At 41.1% G+C, this 18835-nt stretch overlaps 2 protein-coding genes across 9 annotated transcripts in view; one reads left to right on the forward strand and one right to left on the reverse strand.

Moving 5' to 3' along the window:
* Positions 1-3556, reverse strand: part of TRAK1 (trafficking kinesin protein 1) — a 148197-nt gene extending 144641 nt beyond the window's left edge. For 3 of the 4 annotated variants that reach the window (XM_083577691.1, XM_083577703.1, XM_083577684.1), the window contains exon 1: positions 3415-3556. Coding sequence is in view for 1 of the 4 variants with exons in the window: in XM_083577683.1 (XP_083433809.1) it covers positions 3415-3434 (20 nt within the window). In the remaining 3 variants the exon portion in view is untranslated. The remainder of the gene's footprint in view (positions 1-3414) is intronic. The other variant, XM_083577683.1, reaches the window with a different exon arrangement.
* Positions 3557-3648: 92 nt separating this feature from the next.
* ULK4 (unc-51 like kinase 4) overlaps positions 3649-18835 on the forward strand; it is a 165128-nt gene continuing 149941 nt past the window's right edge. Inside the window, exons 1-15 of one of the 5 annotated variants that reach the window (XM_083577636.1) lie at positions 3649-3780; positions 6510-6655; positions 7708-7807; positions 8433-8572; positions 8657-8816; positions 9718-9819; positions 11027-11110; positions 11298-11373; positions 11512-11607; positions 12044-12165; positions 13182-13251; positions 13357-13462; positions 15285-15389; positions 16845-16905; positions 18562-18743. In XM_083577636.1, the coding sequence (XP_083433762.1) occupies positions 6518-6655; positions 7708-7807; positions 8433-8572; positions 8657-8816; positions 9718-9819; positions 11027-11110; positions 11298-11373; positions 11512-11607; positions 12044-12165; positions 13182-13251; positions 13357-13462; positions 15285-15389; positions 16845-16905; positions 18562-18743 (1542 nt within the window). In that variant the 5' untranslated portion in view covers positions 3649-3780; positions 6510-6517. The other 4 variants (XM_083577634.1, XM_083577637.1, XM_083577635.1 and 1 more) reach the window with 4 other exon arrangements.

Below are 18835 nucleotides of genomic sequence, written 5' to 3' on the forward strand. Positions count from 1 at the left end.
TCAGCAGGTGAATGTTATCCCATCCTTCCATGGGAGGAGAAACTTCAATTGTTAACCCCCACCCTTAGATGGTTGAAGATACACCATTCAAACGAAGACTTTAAAAGCATGGTAACCCTAGGACCATAACACTTATCATATCCCAATGCTACGCTAACCTGCTGCTCTCAAGTGTAGAGGAATACACTGTCCTTTTACCAGCACTGGAGTAAGATTCAACTACAGTTCAACTACAGTTTCTATTATGTGCCCTGGAATAGGGTCTGATATGGTCTGATCTTGTGCTCTGCACCAAGCAGAAGATGATTATAGAGTCTGAACCCGATATGTCATACTCTGCATCACTTTCTCCTTCATAAGCCAGCATGGGTAGATTGCAAAAAAAGAACGGTTTCTGACAGTTCGTAAATGACTACCTCAATTTTAGCTAATGTCTGCTATCTGAGACAATATGGCTCCACTTTGGTTCCTTTTGGTACCTGTCTCCTTCAACCTATTAAAACTAGGCTTGGAACAGTGGGGAGAAGAGGGATGAGCAGACAGAAGGGGAGGAGTTGCTTGTCAATGAGTTTTCTGGGAAGGAGAAGCAGGAAGTGGGAGATAACTCAGTGCAGGGGACTGAAGGGCAGATACCATGAAGGCTGGTTGGAGACAAGCTGGAGCAGAGGCAAAGAGATGGTGCTTAGAAAGCATCTGAAGGATAAGCCCCTCTGGAGACACGGATGCTGTAAACTCTGTGCTCCCTCCATCTGCACCAGGTTGAAGTGGGACACAAGTGGCGCTGTGGCCTAAACTACTGAGCCTCTTGGGCTTGCTGATTGGAAGGTCTGCGATTCGAATCCCCGTGACGGGGTGAGCTCCCATTGCTCTGTCCTAGCTCCTGCCAACCTAGCACTTTGAAAGCATGCCAGTGCAAGTAGATAAATAGGTACCACTGTGGTGGGAAGGTAAACGGTGTTTCCATGTGCTCTAGCTTCTGTCCAGGTGTTCCATTGCACCAGAAGCAGTTTAGTCATGCTGGCCACGTGACCTGGAAAACTGTCTATGAACAAACGCTGGCTCCCTCAGCCTGAAAGCTAGATGAGCACCAAAACCCCAGTCATCTTTGACTGGACTTAGCCATCCAGGGGTCCTTTACCTTTTTTTACCTTTTGCACCAGGTTGTAAATACATTTCTGAAAGACACAGCAGTCTTGAATCGAAACACAAACTCCCTGGAAGCTTGCTACTGTTCCGCAGAGACTGGGGGGTGACCTTCGTCACCCTACTATGGCACCCAAAGAAGGAAAATCCCACATGCATCCCTGCTTCTCCCTTGCTAGAAAACGTCACCACAGTAACAATAGGTACCTATCTGCCGCAGTGTCATACAAAAAGCAAAAAGGTTTTCCGCAGCACTCAAAATTGTCTCCCTGGGGCTACCGCCTCCTGCTGCCTAACAGTAGGGCTGGCCACCCAAAACGGATTCTGGCGGGCGTTTCAACAGTGCTTTGGTGAAGGGCTTTCGATCCGAAACTGTTCTACCCTAGCGGTAGCAACGCGACAAAACGTAAACACGGGAGGGTGTTGGCAAAGGGGGCTTAACCGTGGCAGCCCTCTGGGAGGACGGGACGGCAAGAAGGGCCAATGGTGAGGCAGAACAGGCTTCCTCAAACTCAGCCCTCCAGATGTTTTGAGACTACAATTCCCATCATCTCAGAAAAGCATTGTTTAATGTCTGGATAAGATATAAAGACTTACTTGAAAATAAAACCCCAAGGTGGTTGTCACCGATGGAAGCAAAGGCTCAGAAAAAGCTCAATATGGAGGCCAAATGGCCGAAATATTGGGAAATTTTGGAACAAGAAGGAGACAAATTGAAATTGCAGAGTTTTGAGAAATTAAAAGATAAAGTGCGAGACTGGCTTCACTATTATCAAATGAGGGAGGCTTATAATTTGGACAAAAAAATTGGCTTCCAGGTGGAAAAATCAAAATTGGAAACAGAACTGTTAGATCCCAAAACAAAGATACTTTCAAGAATGTATAACTTGCTGTTAAAATGGAACACTCAGGATGAAACGGTTAAGTCTGCTATGATTAAATGGGCACAAGATGTTGGACATAACATTATGTTTGCTGGCTGGGAACAGTTGTGGACCACAGGTATGAAATTTACGGCATGTAATGCCCTAAGAGAGAATATTATGAAAATGATATACAATGACACCAGTCAAGCTTGCAAAAATCTATCATTTGCCCGATAATAAATGTTGGAAATGTAAAGAAAATGAAGGTACATTCTTTCACCTTTGGTGGACGTGCCCAAAGATTAAGGCTTTCTGGGAGATGATCTATAATGAAATGAAAAAGGTATTTAAATATACCTTGCTGAAGAAACCAGAGGCCTTTCTCCTGGGCATAGTCGGCCAATTGGTGCCAAAGAAGGATAGAACTTTTTTTATGTATGCTACAACAGCAGCAAGAATACTCATTGCAAAGTATTGGAAGACACAAGATTTACCCACCCTGGAAGAGTGGCAGATGAAGGTGATGGACTATATGGAATTGGCGGAAATGACTGGCAGAATCCGAGACCAGGGAAAAGAGTCGGTGGAAGAAGATTGGAAGAAATTCAAAGACTATTTGCAGAAACAGTGTAAAATTAATGAATGTTAAAATGATGCTGGATTGAAATCAAGTGGCCTCAGCAACAAGGTTAATAAGAATATGTAAAAATGGATTGATAACGGATGAAGATATATAGTTATAATGTGTGGAGATACATAGATAAGATAAATGAAAGAGGGTAAGGATTTGCTGAACTAACCATGTGAACGGGAATACAAAAAAGGGAGGTGTGAGGAGGTCAGGGAAATAAGCAAACGAAATTTAAGATATGAAAAAATTGATTTGTGTTTAATTTTTTCTATTTATTTTTTTATGTATTTTGTATCTTTTTTTTCCTATGTATTTTTGTATTTTTCTTCTGTTCCTTCTCTTGTTTTCTTTTTATTCTGTAATTTTCTGCTTTTTGTAAAACTTCAATAAATATCTCTTTAAAAAAATACAATTCCCATCATCCCTGACCACTGGTCCTGCTGGCCAGGGATCATGGGAATTGTAGGCCAAAAAAACATCTGGAGGGCTGAGTTTGAGGAAGCCTGAGGTAGAAGCAAGCCTCGCACTACAGTGGTGCCTCGGGTTAAGTACTTAATTCGTTCCGGAGGTCCGTTCTTAACCTGAAACTGTTCTTAACCTGAAGTACCACTTTAGCTAATGGGGCCTCCTGCCGCCGTGCCGCTGAAGCACGATTTCTGTTCTCATCCTGAAGCAAAGTTCTTAACCTGAAGCACTATTCCTGGGCTAGCAGAGTCTGTAACCTGAAGCGTATGTAACCTGAGGTACCACTGTACTCTTAATCTGTTCCCTCACCTGCGGCGGGAAGGCCCCATCCGGGGCGAGGGGTCCAAGCCGTAAAGGCCAGGTTTCCATAGCAACAGAGAAGAACTCCGGCTAGCACAGGGCGGCGAACATCCGGGTGCCTCTGATATGAGGGGGCGGATCTAACGCAGAGAGCGCGAGCCCAGGGTCTCTCTCTCTCTCTCTCTCTCTCCCGCCCCGCCCAAACTCCCCTCAGATTGTTGTTTCCGGCGTCCTGTGCCGTAACTAAGATACTGAAGGGACGGTTAGGACTAGCCCACACGATGGCCCAAAAGGGGGGGGAGGAGAGAGGAGGAGAAGGTTCCAGCCGCACCCTTTCCCAGAGAAACCACTTGACTGACGGGTGACTTTATCCCGGTAGAGTGTTACCCCAACCCTACGTGTCCCGCTGGGCGAGAACACCCGCTTTCCCTTCAGCCGGAAACGCCTCAGAGGCACCCCCCCCGCGAAAATGGAGCGGCCTGCGGAGGGCGTGGTCTCACGCGGATTTCAGTTAACGGTTGAGGCAGAAAGCGGCTCTCTCGCGCCGCGCCCCGCTCCTTTTGTGTTCTGAGCGGGGCTGGCGCGTCCTCCTTCCCTCGGAGGAGAGCAGGTAGTCCGTCTTCTCTTCCCTTCGAAGCGTTGCGGGGTGAGGCCGCGAGCGAGCTAGAGGCTCCGGCGCCGTGTCTTCCGCGCCCCTCAGCCCTTCCTTTCAGTGGGAGATATTATTATTATTATTATTATTATTATTATTATTATTATTATTATTATTACTTCGCCCGCCCATAACGGCTCCTCCCCGCGTGCCTCAGGGGAGTCATTGGAGGCTGAGGGTGGGAGCTGCTTCCGTCAGCAAAGAGACAGCGTCCGGAGGATTTAAAAACGCGAGTGTTTTTTTGGTTTATTTTTTGCACTCAGCGGTCCATTCCGAGGAAAGGGTTAGAAATACGCCGCCCCTTTTGCCATCACCTTCCCCATCTTTCTCCTCCTCTTGCTGCTTCTCCCCTTTCCTTTCGCAGAGACTCGGCGCCTCTAATAACTTTGTAACAGGCAAAACAAAAAATTTTTTTTCCTTCCAGTAGCACCTTAAAGACCAACTAAGTTAGTTCTTGGTATGAGCTTTCGTGTGCATGCACACTTCTTCATGCACACTTCTGCATGCACACGAAAGCTCATACCAAGAACTAACTTAGTTGGTCTTTAAGGTGCTACTGGAAGGAAAAAATTTTTTTTGTTTTGACTATGGCAGACCAACACGGCTACCTATCTGTATCTGTAACAGGCAGGCATTCAACTGGTGGAAATCCCTTGCTTTTGGGATTTCCGCGAGGGGAAAAAAGAAACTTGCCCCGCGTTTCTCCCTATCTTTGTTTCTTCTTTTTTCCTTCTTCTAGTTCCAAAACCGAAAAAAGAAAAATTACAAACATCGAATTCAAGCTAAATTAAAATATACCTAGGTTTCTCCCTGTCTTGTTAAGAAGTCCACCAAACGTAGCTGAAAGGGGGTGGGGGAAGTGCCGGTGGTTGCTACAGACACACACACACACTGCTTTTTTTAAAAAATATATGTTTAGGGGTACTCTCATTTTGACTCAAGAAAATCATCATTTTATAGTTCAAATTGGGGGAAATAAATACAGCAAATGGACAAAAGTACAAAGATTCAGAAAATGTTCAGAGGTATGCGTACCCCCAGAAAAGCAGACATACATATATATACACGCACACATATATATGTACACACACATATATATATGTACACACACACACATATATATATGTACACACATATATATAAAAGCTGCTTTTGCTGCAAGAGCAGCTTGCTTTCTAAAATATTTTGAACTCTTGAAATCCCTTTCTTTTCCCACATTTTTTAGTTTATGCAAACATAATTACAATAAAAACAGCACCGGCCCTTTAATTAAAGGCCATCAGTTCTCAAAAGCTTGTTGAAACAAGAAAGTTTGCATCTGCTTGGGAGAGAGTTCCAGGGTCTGGGAGCACCAAAAAGGCAGTGATGGTGATGATGATGATAATAATGTTTTTGTATATTTCCTAGGATCCATAAAGGTTGCCGTATAATCTATCCCAAATTGAATTGGGTGTTGTAGACACTAATTCTCACTGTAACAGATCTATGGGCGTCCTGTAAAGTTTTCTGGCAAAACTTCATAGCTGATGGATATGGAGCCAAAAACAGAACTTGGCGCCACCAGGAACGACTTTTCTTGCAAGAGCAGCTTGCTTCTTTCAAAAATATCCTGAACTCTTGAGATCCCTTTCTCTTCCCACATTTTTTTTATTTATGCAAGTTCTTAACATGTAATTATAATCTAATGTATAATCTGCACTGCTAATTAGTTAATTCCCCCTATTCCAGAAGAGAAATATGTTAGTAAGTTACCTATATAAATAATCAACAATTAAAAATGGCATTTATTCTAGTCCTTTAGAAAGAAGGTACAGCTTATTCTTTGGTGATATGTCACTTTGTATACCATAAGTGTTACCTAGATTAAGAGTTCTCAGGCTCTCATGAACATTAAAGTCATCATATGTAAAATACAGTGGATGCTCGGGTTGCGAATGTGATGCGTGCGGGATGCATGTTCGCAACCGGCAGCGTTTGCAACCTGCGCAGATTCGGCGCTTCTGCACATGCGCAAAGCGTGATTTAGCGCTTCTGCGCATGCGTGACCGCCAAAACCCGGAAGTAACCTGTTCCGGTACTTCCGGGTTTTGGCGGTCTGCAACCTGAAAAACGCAACCTGAAGCGACTGTATAACTGTATTGTGTTGCTCAGGCTCCCTTAGTTGTAGGTTGTTGTGCATGTCAGGGATGAGAAACTGGTGGTCCTCCAGAAGTTGGCTCTGCTAGCTGAGGCAGATGGGATTTGGACTCTAGGTACCTCTGGAGGGCCACAGGTTCTGATTCTCTGGTGTATGTTATTCTCTTAAAGACTATGTAAAACTACACGCCTAAAAACATTTTGTAGGTTATGCTATTCAAAAAATCAAGGTGTTCATTCTTATATTAAATTAGAGGAATTTTCCTTTCATTTTGAGGTTTTAATTTTGTGGCTTTGATTTAATTTATGTATACAGATTTTATTATGGAGAACTTTATTTTGTATGAAGAGATTGGAAGAGGAAGCAAAACAGTTGTATATAAAGGCAGAAGAAAAGGAACTATTAATTTTGTGGCTATTTTGTGCACTGAGAAATGCAAGAGAGCTGAAATAACAAACTGGGTAAGAACTACATTGATTATTTTAGAAAGAGATGTAAATGAAATTATTCAACATATTTTCAGATACAAACGTGCCATCTGGTTGAAAAAGTCCACAATAATTTTGAACAAGATCCATGTTCCAAATAGCTGTACTTTAAAGGGGTTCTTTAGCAGAATCTAGAAACTTCTTTTTCCTCTTAAATTTTGGGTGTGCTCAGATTGGATAATTATGGTGGGTACCCTGAGTGTTCATTGTATGCTTCGTGACTGTTTCATAAGAAATACTTTGCATTCTGGAAAAATAATTCTGTGTAAATGCAACAACTGGTGACTTTTATGAGGTAAACAGTCATTACATATATCTCTGGAGAATTCACTACAGCTGTAATTCAGATGTGCTGGAGAAAGATGTGGCTGCTGTATTACAATAGTGTGAAGAGAGCTTGGCACAAAAACACGGCAACCCACAGGATTTTTGTGTGCCACAGTTTTGTCTGAACTGATTTGGCAATTGCTTAATCAATCCCTATTTTACTTAATTCTGAAAGGCTCTTGTCTTGGGCAGTTCTCTCTCTCTGAATTAACTCTGTTGGGGATGAGAAGCAAGAGTAATATATGGTATATATGGGTGGATTTGGTTCCCATTTCACCTTTGTTACAAAGACTAATTAGGTTTGATCAAATGAAGTGTTCATGAAGGGCACTTTAAGGCAACTTGTGGTTTCAAAAAAAGGTTTTTAATTGACTAATCTCAAACTTTTTTTTTTTAAAAAAGCTATAGGCCTTCAATGTTTTGTTCAATCCTTTTCTGTCTTGAAACTTCACAATCTGTAAACCATCAATCACACCTTTTGTTTTGTACTTTTCTTGGAACATAATGAATCCACCCCAACATTTTTCACAAATGTATTAATCTGTTACCATCCCATGGGGACCGGGGGACTTCTAGTCTGCTACATTGCTTTTTGTATAGACATCTCTTGAATTCCAACTTCTTAAGGGCTACTGTTCCATTTTGTGCCTGTCCCATCCTCAACCGAAACCAACTCACATGTGGATAATCTGTTGCAGGTGCGCCTTACTCATGAAATTAGGCACAAGAACATAGTAACATTTCATGAATGGTATGAAACAAGCAATCACCTCTGGCTTGTGGTGGAATTGTGCACAGGTAAGCAGCTGTTAAACACAATGTTTTGTGGCCGTTGTTTCCCAAGGGCCATCTAGAGAAGCCTTGAGGGATGGATTTGGTCCCTAGACTCCCCACCTCCATTTTACTAGGTCCAATCAAAATTTCACAAGTGGGAAGCTAGCACAGAAAAGACCTGTTCTCATATTGCTGCCAGTGCAATCAGGCCAGGATTGGTGTTATATGCTCAAGCAGCCTTGCCCTGGTGAGCAACCTGATCACTGAATGCTGTGCCAGTAGAAGTTTCCGTACCATCATCAGAGGCAGCCCCACGTATAATGTGTTGCAGTAATCTAACCTAGAGGTTACCAGAAGATAGACAACAGTAATCGGCAAAAAATAAAACTTACTCCATTGGCTCCAGTGCCCCACTTTTAAATCTACACTTCAGGTGAGACCAATCGTTCTTTCTACCTTCAGCATCAGAGGCATTATGGCTCTGAATACTGCATGCTAGGAATCACAGATGGGCAGTGTAGATCAAAGGTTTTGTATGCCTATTTTGTCAGAAAAAGCTTAAGGATAAAAATTTGCATAGTACTACAGAGGTCAGTTAATTTGTTTTTTAAAAATACTTCATAGCAGAATATCCACAAATGCCTTACAGGTGGATCACTGGAAATGGTAATTACTCAAGATGAATGTCTACCTGAGGTGGTTGTGAGAGAATTTGGTGTTGATTTGGTTACTGGACTCCATCATATTCACAACCTTGGAATTCTCTTCTGTGACCTTACACCTGGGAAGGTAAGAGGGAATGATTTCTGAAAACAACTTTTAAAAAAATAATTCAAGAAATCACTAATTGATATACCTTGATATACCTTACAGATTCTCCTAGAAGGACCTGGTACACTGAAGTTCAGTAACTTTTGCTTGGCTAAAGCAGAGGGTGAAAACTTGGAGGAATTTTTTGCTTTAATTGGAACAGAAGACGGAGGAGGTGATAGTGATGAAAACTCAAGACAAAATCTGAAGAACAGATTCAGAGGTACATTGCAATATGTAAGGACAACACTAGCAAAAGACAGAGTTTTAAAATTGTGTAATGGTTCTGTTTTCTAAAACTTAAAATGTGGAACTAATTCAGTGATATCTTACCCTGCCTTATTGAAAGCAGTGATTCTGCATTTGATGGATAGGGCATCTGTGGCCCTCAGTATGTTGCTACAGCTTCCATCATTCTTCACCATTGGTTGTGCTAGTTAGTGACAGTAGTAACCTTAGGGTCGTTTCCTCAGTGCAAAGTCATACCAAGCAGTTATGTTTTCAAAGAGCTGAGTTGTGTGGCTGTCAGTTTCATCAGATAAATGCTGGGTGCCATATTACCCCAGTCTCCTTCCCTGAACTCTCCAGTTCTTCCACTTTGGGGTTACTTTCCTGCTGTTGTAAGGTGCAGGGCTAGACAAAGTAGAGTGCACTCAGTCTTTGCGTTTACGCTTCTTCCTGGTTGCTTGTTACTCTGTGATTATTGGAGCTGTGCTGGGTATGTTTACTATACCCTGCTATGTTAGCAAAGACTTAGAAGAAAATCAGTCTGAAATCCCTTTGAATATTCCAGAAATGAGTTTAAGATGAAAGCAGTAGTGGACACCAGGGTGGGACACCACCAGCCAGTTGTATTACTGCTGTTTATCAGGAGGTATAAAGCGAGGGGTGAAGTTGGCATGGTACAAATGGTGGAGCATATCCAGCACACTTGTTGCCAAGCTCCCCATGGCTTCATCTCTCCCCCTCTACCTCCCAGTAAGCAGTAACATTACCAACTGGAGATCAGATGAGTGATCCTACCCTGCAAGACCATCCACTATTGGATAAAAATGTTGGTGACTTTTGAAAGGATGTTTATTACAAAATCAGAGCAAATCACTATTCATGACTTTATTTTGTAGGTACACTGTCATATATTGCTCCAGAAGTGATAGAAGGAAGCGACTTCTCTATAGCCAGTGATCTGTGGGCATTGGGCTGTTTGTTATATGAAATGTTTTCAGGTATTGTATTATTTATACTAACATGGTTAACATTACGTTACAATGTTAATTAGTGTTATAAATGCTAATACAATTCAGGAACATTAAGATGGAGATGTTGTTTCATTTATGAATCTGTAGGTTTCTTTGCTATTAATAGAGCTGTGAACATCTAATTTGTATAGTCATTAATACAGTTACTTAGTAGAATAAGCAGTGAGACACACGGCAAGACATTGAAATGTACTTTCGGTTTAAAGATTATTGTGTCTAAGGAACTGAAATGTATGGAGAGGCAGGTAGAATTTAATCTCAGAATCAGACTAGGATAATCTCAGCCCTTGGTTTTTCCCTTCAGTTAGGTTAAAGTTCTTGCTGCAGACCTTCTTCATTATAAATAAAATTTTAATGCTTTATTTCATATTCATGTAAATCAGTTAGACAGTTATTTTTATCACGTGACTTATAAATTTTGTTAAATTCATAAAAGTAAAATAAATAAAATGAACACTCTGATTAAATTTCAAATCATATCCCAAGTGACTGTTCGGCTACAGTAGGTAGTCATCATAACCCACTTTGCTGGTCTATGGTTGTCTTCTGTGGACCTTTGTTGTATGATAGTGAGGAGTGGCTGCTGCCACCAAAGCATTTCAGAGTGGGGATGGAAGAAGAAGATTAACTGACAATCTGTTAGGGCCTAACTGAATGAGATGTGAGTAATTTGTGATTTCATCTTCTGACATTAACTTTTTAGCTCTTTCCTCCCCCCCCCAAAAAAAGTTATCTTCTGCCAGTAGGTCAAATAGTATAGGTTTTTTTGGTGGGTGGGTGTTTAAACTATGGGAATGGCACAGAGGAAAGATTCCCCCACCCCTTCTTGCTTCTGCCCAGATCCCTTTCAGGCCTTCCTGTGGCTGCTTTTTCTTCCCAAAGGAAATGTCTCGGGATGCATCTTGTTTAGTTTGATCCCCCTCCCCCCATTGTACATCTTTTTATGAATTATAGGTGTAACTCAGTGTTTCTTGCTGTCAAGAGCCTTAAGCAAAACAGATGAAATATTCCAGTTTTTAGAAATCAGTTGGTATAATGCTGCCAATTTTCCATTATTATTATGTTCTCTTAAATGGACTTGCAATAACTCTTGGCTCATGCAAATAAAATTATTACTTAATTGTTCTGATGCTTATTCAAGTTTTACTGAAATCTTATCTACTTCTGTTTCTAGGAAGACCTCCGTTCTTCTCCAAAAGTGTTACTGAATTAGCAGAACAGATTTTACATGAAGATCCTTTCCCACCTACACAGCAAGGTATTGTTTCATAGATAAATGATGGTGAAAATAATTTTATAAGTTTATAAAATGGGACAAATGAGTGAATGATTCCATGCATTCCCTCCTTAAGAAGTTAATATATGAATTCTTTTATGTTGCTGTTTTTAGATTTTGGTAGTTAGTAGAATCATATTTGTTTCAAAATAGTTTCGTTATCTTACAGGATCAGCACCTCTAGAACCATCTTCAGACTTCCTTAACTTGGTTGATTCTTTACTTCAAAAGGATCCTCAGAAGAGGTAAAATTATGATTTGAAGATCTGGCTATTTATTAATGATGCACACTGATTTTAAAAAACATTAATCCAAAAGTTTGTGGAATTTAAATTGGTACTGTATGAGAGGATTGTATATGTATTTTCCTATTTTATTTAAAGATTGACTTGGGCCAAGCTGTTGCAGCATCCTTTCTGGAAAGATGCTTTTATCCAAATTCCCAGTGACACGATCTCCAGCCAAGAAACAAGCTCCAGGTACAGTAGACTCAGTTTAAAATTAATTTGAAATTTTGAATTCTGTTGCTTAACAAACATATTGTGAGAAGGATGTATGCATGAGGCTAAAGATTTCTGACAAAGTGGGTTCCGTCTCTTGAATGCTTTTGCCACAACATTGCTAGTTTTTAAGATGTCACAAGATTCCCTCTTTTTCCTGCAACAGAACAATATGGCTTCACCCTTGGCCACAACCCTGTTTTTAGAGAGCTGCTGTCCTGCAACCCATTAGCAGTGTAGCTGATATCCTTGGACAAGAAGAGTGGAACATAAATGAATTAAACACAAATTTGCTTGTCTATATATAAATAAGTAAAAAGATAATTTTGCAGTTGTTTAAGGATCTGACCGGAATAAAATGCAGAGAAATTTGCATTGCCTGCGAAGTAAATTTCATTGTCAATTGTTTGAACAGCAGGAAAAAAGCTGAACTGCTTGAACCTGGAGAGTCTGAGATTCAATTAGAGTGTAAAAGCCTCCCAGACATAGTGTTGCCAAGAACAGAAAACAATCAACTTAACAGATCTTTCAAGCTGGGTAAGATTGCACCTTCATTTTATGTATTGGTTCAGGAATTGGGAACTGTTTTGGTTTCTTGAGCCAGATTCTTACCAAAATAGGCCTCGTGGGCCAAATTTGACGGGTGGATGGGGGCCACTTACCTGCTAGTCACTATTATGATAACACATGATTGACAGGTGTGTTGTTCTGCCCACCTGTTACAATCCCTTGTGCAGGGTCCTGTCGGGACCTGGGAAACCACTGCAGAAGTGGCTTGTTAGCCCTATTGCTTGGCACTTCCCAAAGCAGCAAACATTGGGCTAGCAAAGAGATTCCTTTTCCATCTTTATGGGGTATGGGGACAAGGAAGCTGGTATTCTATAGGCATCCACTGAGTGCAAGAGAGGTCCATCTCACTGCTGATCTAAAAGGAGGTTTCTTCCCCCTGCGTTTCGCAGATCAGCTGAGAAAAAGGCTTTTTCTCTCACACAGAGTAACTTGAATAGCAGTTATTTCTGTCAGTGCAGGTTCATGGAGGGCTGGTGGAAAGTGGGGGGGCAAGGAGAGAATGAACAAAGGGCTAAGAAGAGGGGGTGCAGAGTGAGAGATTCAAAAGCACCTGCCAGGAAATTACATTTGTTAGTCCTGATTGAGCAATTGACAGGTGGGTGTTGGTTAATGAAAACAGCTTTGGGGGCGACTATGTACAGTCATACCTTGGATCCCAAACGCCTTGCAAGTCAAACATTTTGGCTCCTGAACGCTGCAAACCCAGAAGTGAATGTTTCAGTTTGCGAATGTTCTTTGGAACCCAAACATCCAACGTGGCTTCTGCGGCTTCTGATTGGCTGCAGGATCTTCCTGCAGCCAATTGGAAGCCGCGCCTTGGTTTGCGAACATTTTGGAAATTGAACAAACTTCTGGAACGGATTCCGTTCGACTTCCGAGGTACCACTGTAATGTAAAACTGAGAACTAAAATGCATGCTTGAAACATTACAATTGTATACATAGTTCATGCTGGTAAATAGTTACAATATTTTCTTTGTCAAGAAAATCCGGAAGAACTACGCCCTAAAAGTGCTGTTGATGGTGAATCAAATGAATCTATATTTCTACTCAGGTATGAAGACAGCACAACACTTTTAAATGAAGTTGTAGAAAATAATTCAGATAATTTGCATTTAAGTATTCAGTTTTGTATAAACATGTGTATATTGTCTTTCAGTTCTCGTCCCACCCCTAGAACTACCACCACAGTGGAAATAAACAAGGCTGCTGCTGTTCTAGCTACAAATTCCGCACACACAGCATCTCCAAGTCCTTCAGCAAAGGTGAGTGTAGTTTGAAGGAAACAGAAGCAAGAGACTGAATTCCATATGACTGCTGTAGAAAAACAGAAGAGGAAGAGCTGTCAAATCACAACTAGGAAAAAATTGCATTACTGAAGCCAAGGATGGTGAGAAAATAATTGACAGTGTCAGAAGAGGCACACAGATTGAGAAGAGTGAGGATGATGATGAGGCCCTTATATTTAACTAGAAAACATCAACTGATAATTCCTGTTAAAACTAGATTTGGTGGAATAAATCACCGTATTTTTCGCTCTGTAGGATGCATTTATTCCCCTCCAAAAATGAAGGGGAAATGTGTGTGTGTCCTATGGAGCGAATGCAGGCTTCAGGCAGCTATCCACAAGCCTTCGGAGTGTGGCAGGAGTTCCCGCCGGGCTCAGAAGGCTTGCGGACAGCAGCAAGCTCCGGGAGCGAAGGCGAGGTTGTGCGCAACCTTGCCCCTGCTCCCGGACCCGTTCTGGGGGCTGGGGTCGGGGAAAACTCGAGCTTCCCCGCCCTCAGCCCGGCAAGCTCCGGGAGCGAAGGCGAGGTTGCACGCAACCTCGCCCCCGCTCCCGGACCCGTTCTGGGGTTGGGGGAAGCTCAGGCTTCCCCCGCCCCAGCCCCGCAGCTAAAAATGAAGCCAAGAAAGCTAGCAGGATCCATCCCGCTCGCTGTCTTGGCTTCTTTGCTCTTTGAATTTTTTTTTCTTTATTTCCCCCCCTAAAATCTAGGTGTGCCCTATGGTCCGGTGTGCCCTATAGAGCAAAAAATACGGTAAACAGAAACTAGTGATGGAGATTATCAGAGAGCTGAAGGCAAAGAAGCAGTAGTACAGCCCAATCTTAGTCCTTTGTACAGAAGGAAATCTCATTTATTTCAGAGGAGCTTATTTCTAACTATAAATGTTTAGGATTCTGTAATGGATGCTGTAGGTGAGCTCCTGTTGCCTTGTCCCAGCTCCTGCCAACCTAGCAGTTCGAAAGCATACCAGCATGAGTAGATAAATAGGTACTGCTGCGGTGGGAAGGTAAATAGCGTTTCCATGCACTCTGGCCTCCGTCAGGTATCCCATTGCACCAGAAGCGGTTTAGTCATGCTGGCCACCTGACCTGAAAAGCTGTCTGTGGACAAACACTGGCTCAGCCTGAAAGCAGAGATGAGTGCTGCACCCCATAGTCTAATTCGACTGGACTTAACCATTCAAGGGTCCTTTACATTTTTTACTTTTAGTATAAAAGTTGCACCCTCAATAAGCTTTGAAGTAGAAGTTAGATGGGATGGTAGCACGAAGAAAACAGGAAGTATATTCATTCCAGCCTGAAAACTATGTTATATGATGAAGAAGAGAGAATGTAAAAAAGAAAAGAATGAGGGGTTACAAAACAGAAGGTGGTGGAGTAAAGTGTGGAAAAAATGAAGCCGTTGAATGAAACAAGCAAGAATACTGAAGGATCAGAATATATTTACAGTGGAATATATCTGAGTGATTTTTTTTACATAACGAGCAAATTATTGCATAAGATTATGATAGTGTTCTTGTACATCAGGAAATGGTGAGAAAAAATTCAGCTGTTTAATTGATAGGTCCTAATGTACTTTTCTAGATAATGGGATTCATTACTTTCACACATATCTCAAGAATCAATATTGTCACTCTAGGAAACCAATGAATTAATTCTACTGCTTGCGTTAATATCCTTTGGAGTTGACAAGGAAGCCTTCTGGTGCCTTTTAATAATAAATGCAGGAGTTGCATAATGTTTGCTGCGTTTAAATTATATGTCATTGTAAATACTACTACTATTTGCTTATATTCTAGGATAAAAACATATGCTGCAGCCAGCAGGATATAGAGTCCAAAGTGAAAGAGCTTATCTTCTTGGAGTCTGACCTTATTGTCACCCCTGTAATTGATAATCCAAAGGTACTACTTGAACTTACCATACATTACTTTTCAAATAATATGTTCAGGAATTTATAGTGTTTTTTGTTATTGGTTGCACTACCTCAGTCAGTAAAGCGTGAGACTCTTAATATCAGGGTTGTGAATGGAACCCCATGTTGGACAAAATGTTTCTGCATTGCAGGGGGTTGGACTAGATGACCCTTTTTGTCCCTTCCAAATCTACAATTTTATGATTCTACAGAGATTAATCTTCAACTATTTTACTCCCACCTAGTGGCTATACCTGGTTCCTGCAGGTTTACACTAAATTGTTACACTAAGCAAATGGACAGTTTTGGTATCCGTTGATAGCACTCACATTAATGCAAGCCTCCACACCAGCAGTCACAAACCTTTTTTTCTCTGGGGGCACAATTGGAATTTTGTTGAGGGCAACCAGTCACAACACAGCTACTTTTGGTATAACACAAAATGGCTGCCACCACCAAAAGAACAGAAAAAGAAGATAGACAGGAACATAAAATGGTTCAAATATGGAAAAACATACTCATTTTATTTTTGTTAACAAGATACGTTTGAAAAACCTTCTTTTCCATTTACTGTTAGGTTTTGGTGGTTGTCTGTTGCTGTCGTGCTGCTGTGGATTAGAGCTAGAAAATAAAAGATAACTGAATAAGTCAAAGCACCTAGAATCAAGAATGATGTTTTCGTTTGTGGTAATTAGATTTTTAAATAGCCTTGGGCAAAATGACAGGTTCAGATATATTAGATCAGATATGGCATTGCATATTCACAAAAGGTCTGGCTAAAACAATCTGTCAAAACGTAGGTGAGAATCATTACAATATATAAGTGGTAGATAACTTGTTAAGAATATACCAAAAAAAGCCACAGATCAGTGCTGAAGGTAAGCTCAAAATATGGGCCTCCCTGAAAATTAACTTGTTTTGGAAAAAGTTAACCATACTTTGTTCACATTAACTGTATTATCTAGGTTATACCCACTGTGGAGAACCTAATTAAATCTGGCACAGGTCCCAGTTTGGCCTATGAGACCATTCCCCGGAAATCAATCCCACCCGTTACCATATATGACGTCAGGTGTGGGGCAGGTATGGATTTGGCTACAAAGGAATAATTGAGAACTTCATGTTTGCTCCCAGTTGTTCCTTTGCATGTGGGGTTCCCTGTCAGTGCCATTGAGCTATTAACACAAACAGGGAACTCCACTGGAATTGGCTTCACTGAGGAGTTTCTCCATTTTGAGGAAGTGTTTTGGAAATCAGTCTGCTTCCTTTGGTAGCTTGTTCAGTGACTTCTTACTCGTCATTAAGTTTGTGTATTTATAGCTGAAATATTGACAGCTCATCATTTATTATGGTAGAAAGCGTTTTATTTGAAGAGAGGTGCATAGTGTACCCTTGGTCTATGAGATGTTCAGAATTTCCTCAAGTCAAACAATTTTTTTCTCAGATAGTGAAGCAACCACCAGTGAGATTTGACGTGAAAACTTTACACGTACCAGCACATTCAGGTACAGTTGGCTAAAGTAATTATAGGCAACTTGCCATGTAGAAGAAAACATTATTCTTTGATACTCAAAAATGTCTTAGTATTCATTTAACACTGTTGTTCTCATGTCTCTGTGTTTTGCATCTACTCCCAACTCTCACAAATGTTGATATATAGGATGCATGCCCAAGCAAGAAGGGACAGCTGCTATAATTAATTGTCATTTTAAATTATATTGAACATAGTTTTGAGATCACAGCAGTATGTGTTGTTGCAGACCATGTTTGGCATGCTGTATTTTTGGCTCACAAGGAACAGTGTAACATGACCAGAGTAATAATCCAATTCAATATAAGGTAGGGAAAAAAGTAGTTTTTTCACAATGTACCGTATTTTTACATCTATAAGACACCCGCATGTATAAGACGCCCCCTATTTTTGGGTACTCCGGTTTAAGAAAATGGGGGGAGATCTTGCCGTGTATAAGAAGCCCCCCAATTTTGGACATTTTTTTTAGGGGAAACCCCTAGTCTTATACACGGAAAAATACAGTAATTTTATAGCCTAGGTAGAAGGAAGCTCTATTGAGTTTTGTTGGACTTATTTCTAATACAAGTGCAACCTAAGTCACTTCTATCTCTATTTTATGCTTTACTCAAATGATTATGCGTCAGGTGACCTTGTCACACTGTGGTGTGTTCTGCGTGATATATTTATACCTAAAGCACATAGTCTAAAACACATTTATAGGGTAGATTCTTACTGACCATCAGTTTTATAAAACAGTGATGCTGCTCCAGTAGCTATTGCAGAATGCTTTTAGTACTATATTAAGCTGCTGTTTATAGAAACAAAAGATCACTATCAGCATACTAACTTTCTTCCTGAGGAGCACTTCCTTACGTACTATTTAGAAGCCTTGTCAAGATTTTCTGCTATGTGGATTTGAGCCAAAGTTTTGGGGATCTTGTGACAAGTCAGATCCTTTCTTTGTTTTGCTTCCTGCCTAAAGGCAAGTCTGGAATAATAATATATCTTCTTTTTGTTGTTTCTTTATTTTGCATACCACCCTTCATCTGAAGATCACCCGGGGGTGTGTGTGTGCTTCACAACGTAAAAATACCAAACAAGAACACAAAATACGTTACAGAAAACAGAAACAAACCAATAACCCCCTCTACCACAAACACATTTAAAAGGCCGTAAATGGTTTAATCAACCAAAGCCCTGGTTCTTGAGAAACATTGCCATCTGGCTCCCAAAGAGATATATGAAGGAGTCTGGCAGACTTCCCTGGGGAGAGCATTCCACAGATGGGGAGCCATTGCAGAAAAGGCCTATTCTTGTGTTGCCACTTTTCAGAACTCGCATGAAGAAGTCACACGAAGAAAGACCTCAGATGATCACAGGGTGCAGGTTGGTTCATTTGAGGAAAAGCGGTCCTTAAGGTATTGTGGTCCTGAGCTGTTTAAGGCTTTATAGGTCAAAACCAGCACTCTAAACTGGCCCCAGAAACTAACTGGCTGCCAGTGCAGTCGGACCAGGACATACATTGTATGTTCACAACAAGCTTTTTCAGGGGTTCAAGTAGGGAGAAAGAACTATACTATGTTTCAGTATTGGGTCTTGGAAATTATATTCCCAACAAGTGCTCTTAAAACATTATTTTTCTTTCCAGCTGATAAATTGTTGATACTAAAAGAAGATGACTGGAACGACTTCTTACACCAAGTATGTCAGCTGACTGACTCCCCAGAGAAGAGCACAGGGGCAGCCAGAGTTAAACTGAATTTACTTTGCTACCTCTGCATTGTTGTTGGCAATAAGGAAGTAGCCACTAAGTTAATCAGCACACAGCTGGTAAGTAACACTGCTAGAGCCCGCAAGCTGACATGCCAGCAAATATGGCAAAAGTCAGCTACCTTTTGCTAGGGTGCATTTCACTGGTATTT

Source organism: Podarcis filfolensis (genome assembly GCF_964270895.1).
Source record: "Podarcis filfolensis genome assembly, chromosome: 12".
Lineage (NCBI taxonomy): Eukaryota > Metazoa > Chordata > Lepidosauria > Squamata > Lacertidae > Podarcis > Podarcis filfolensis.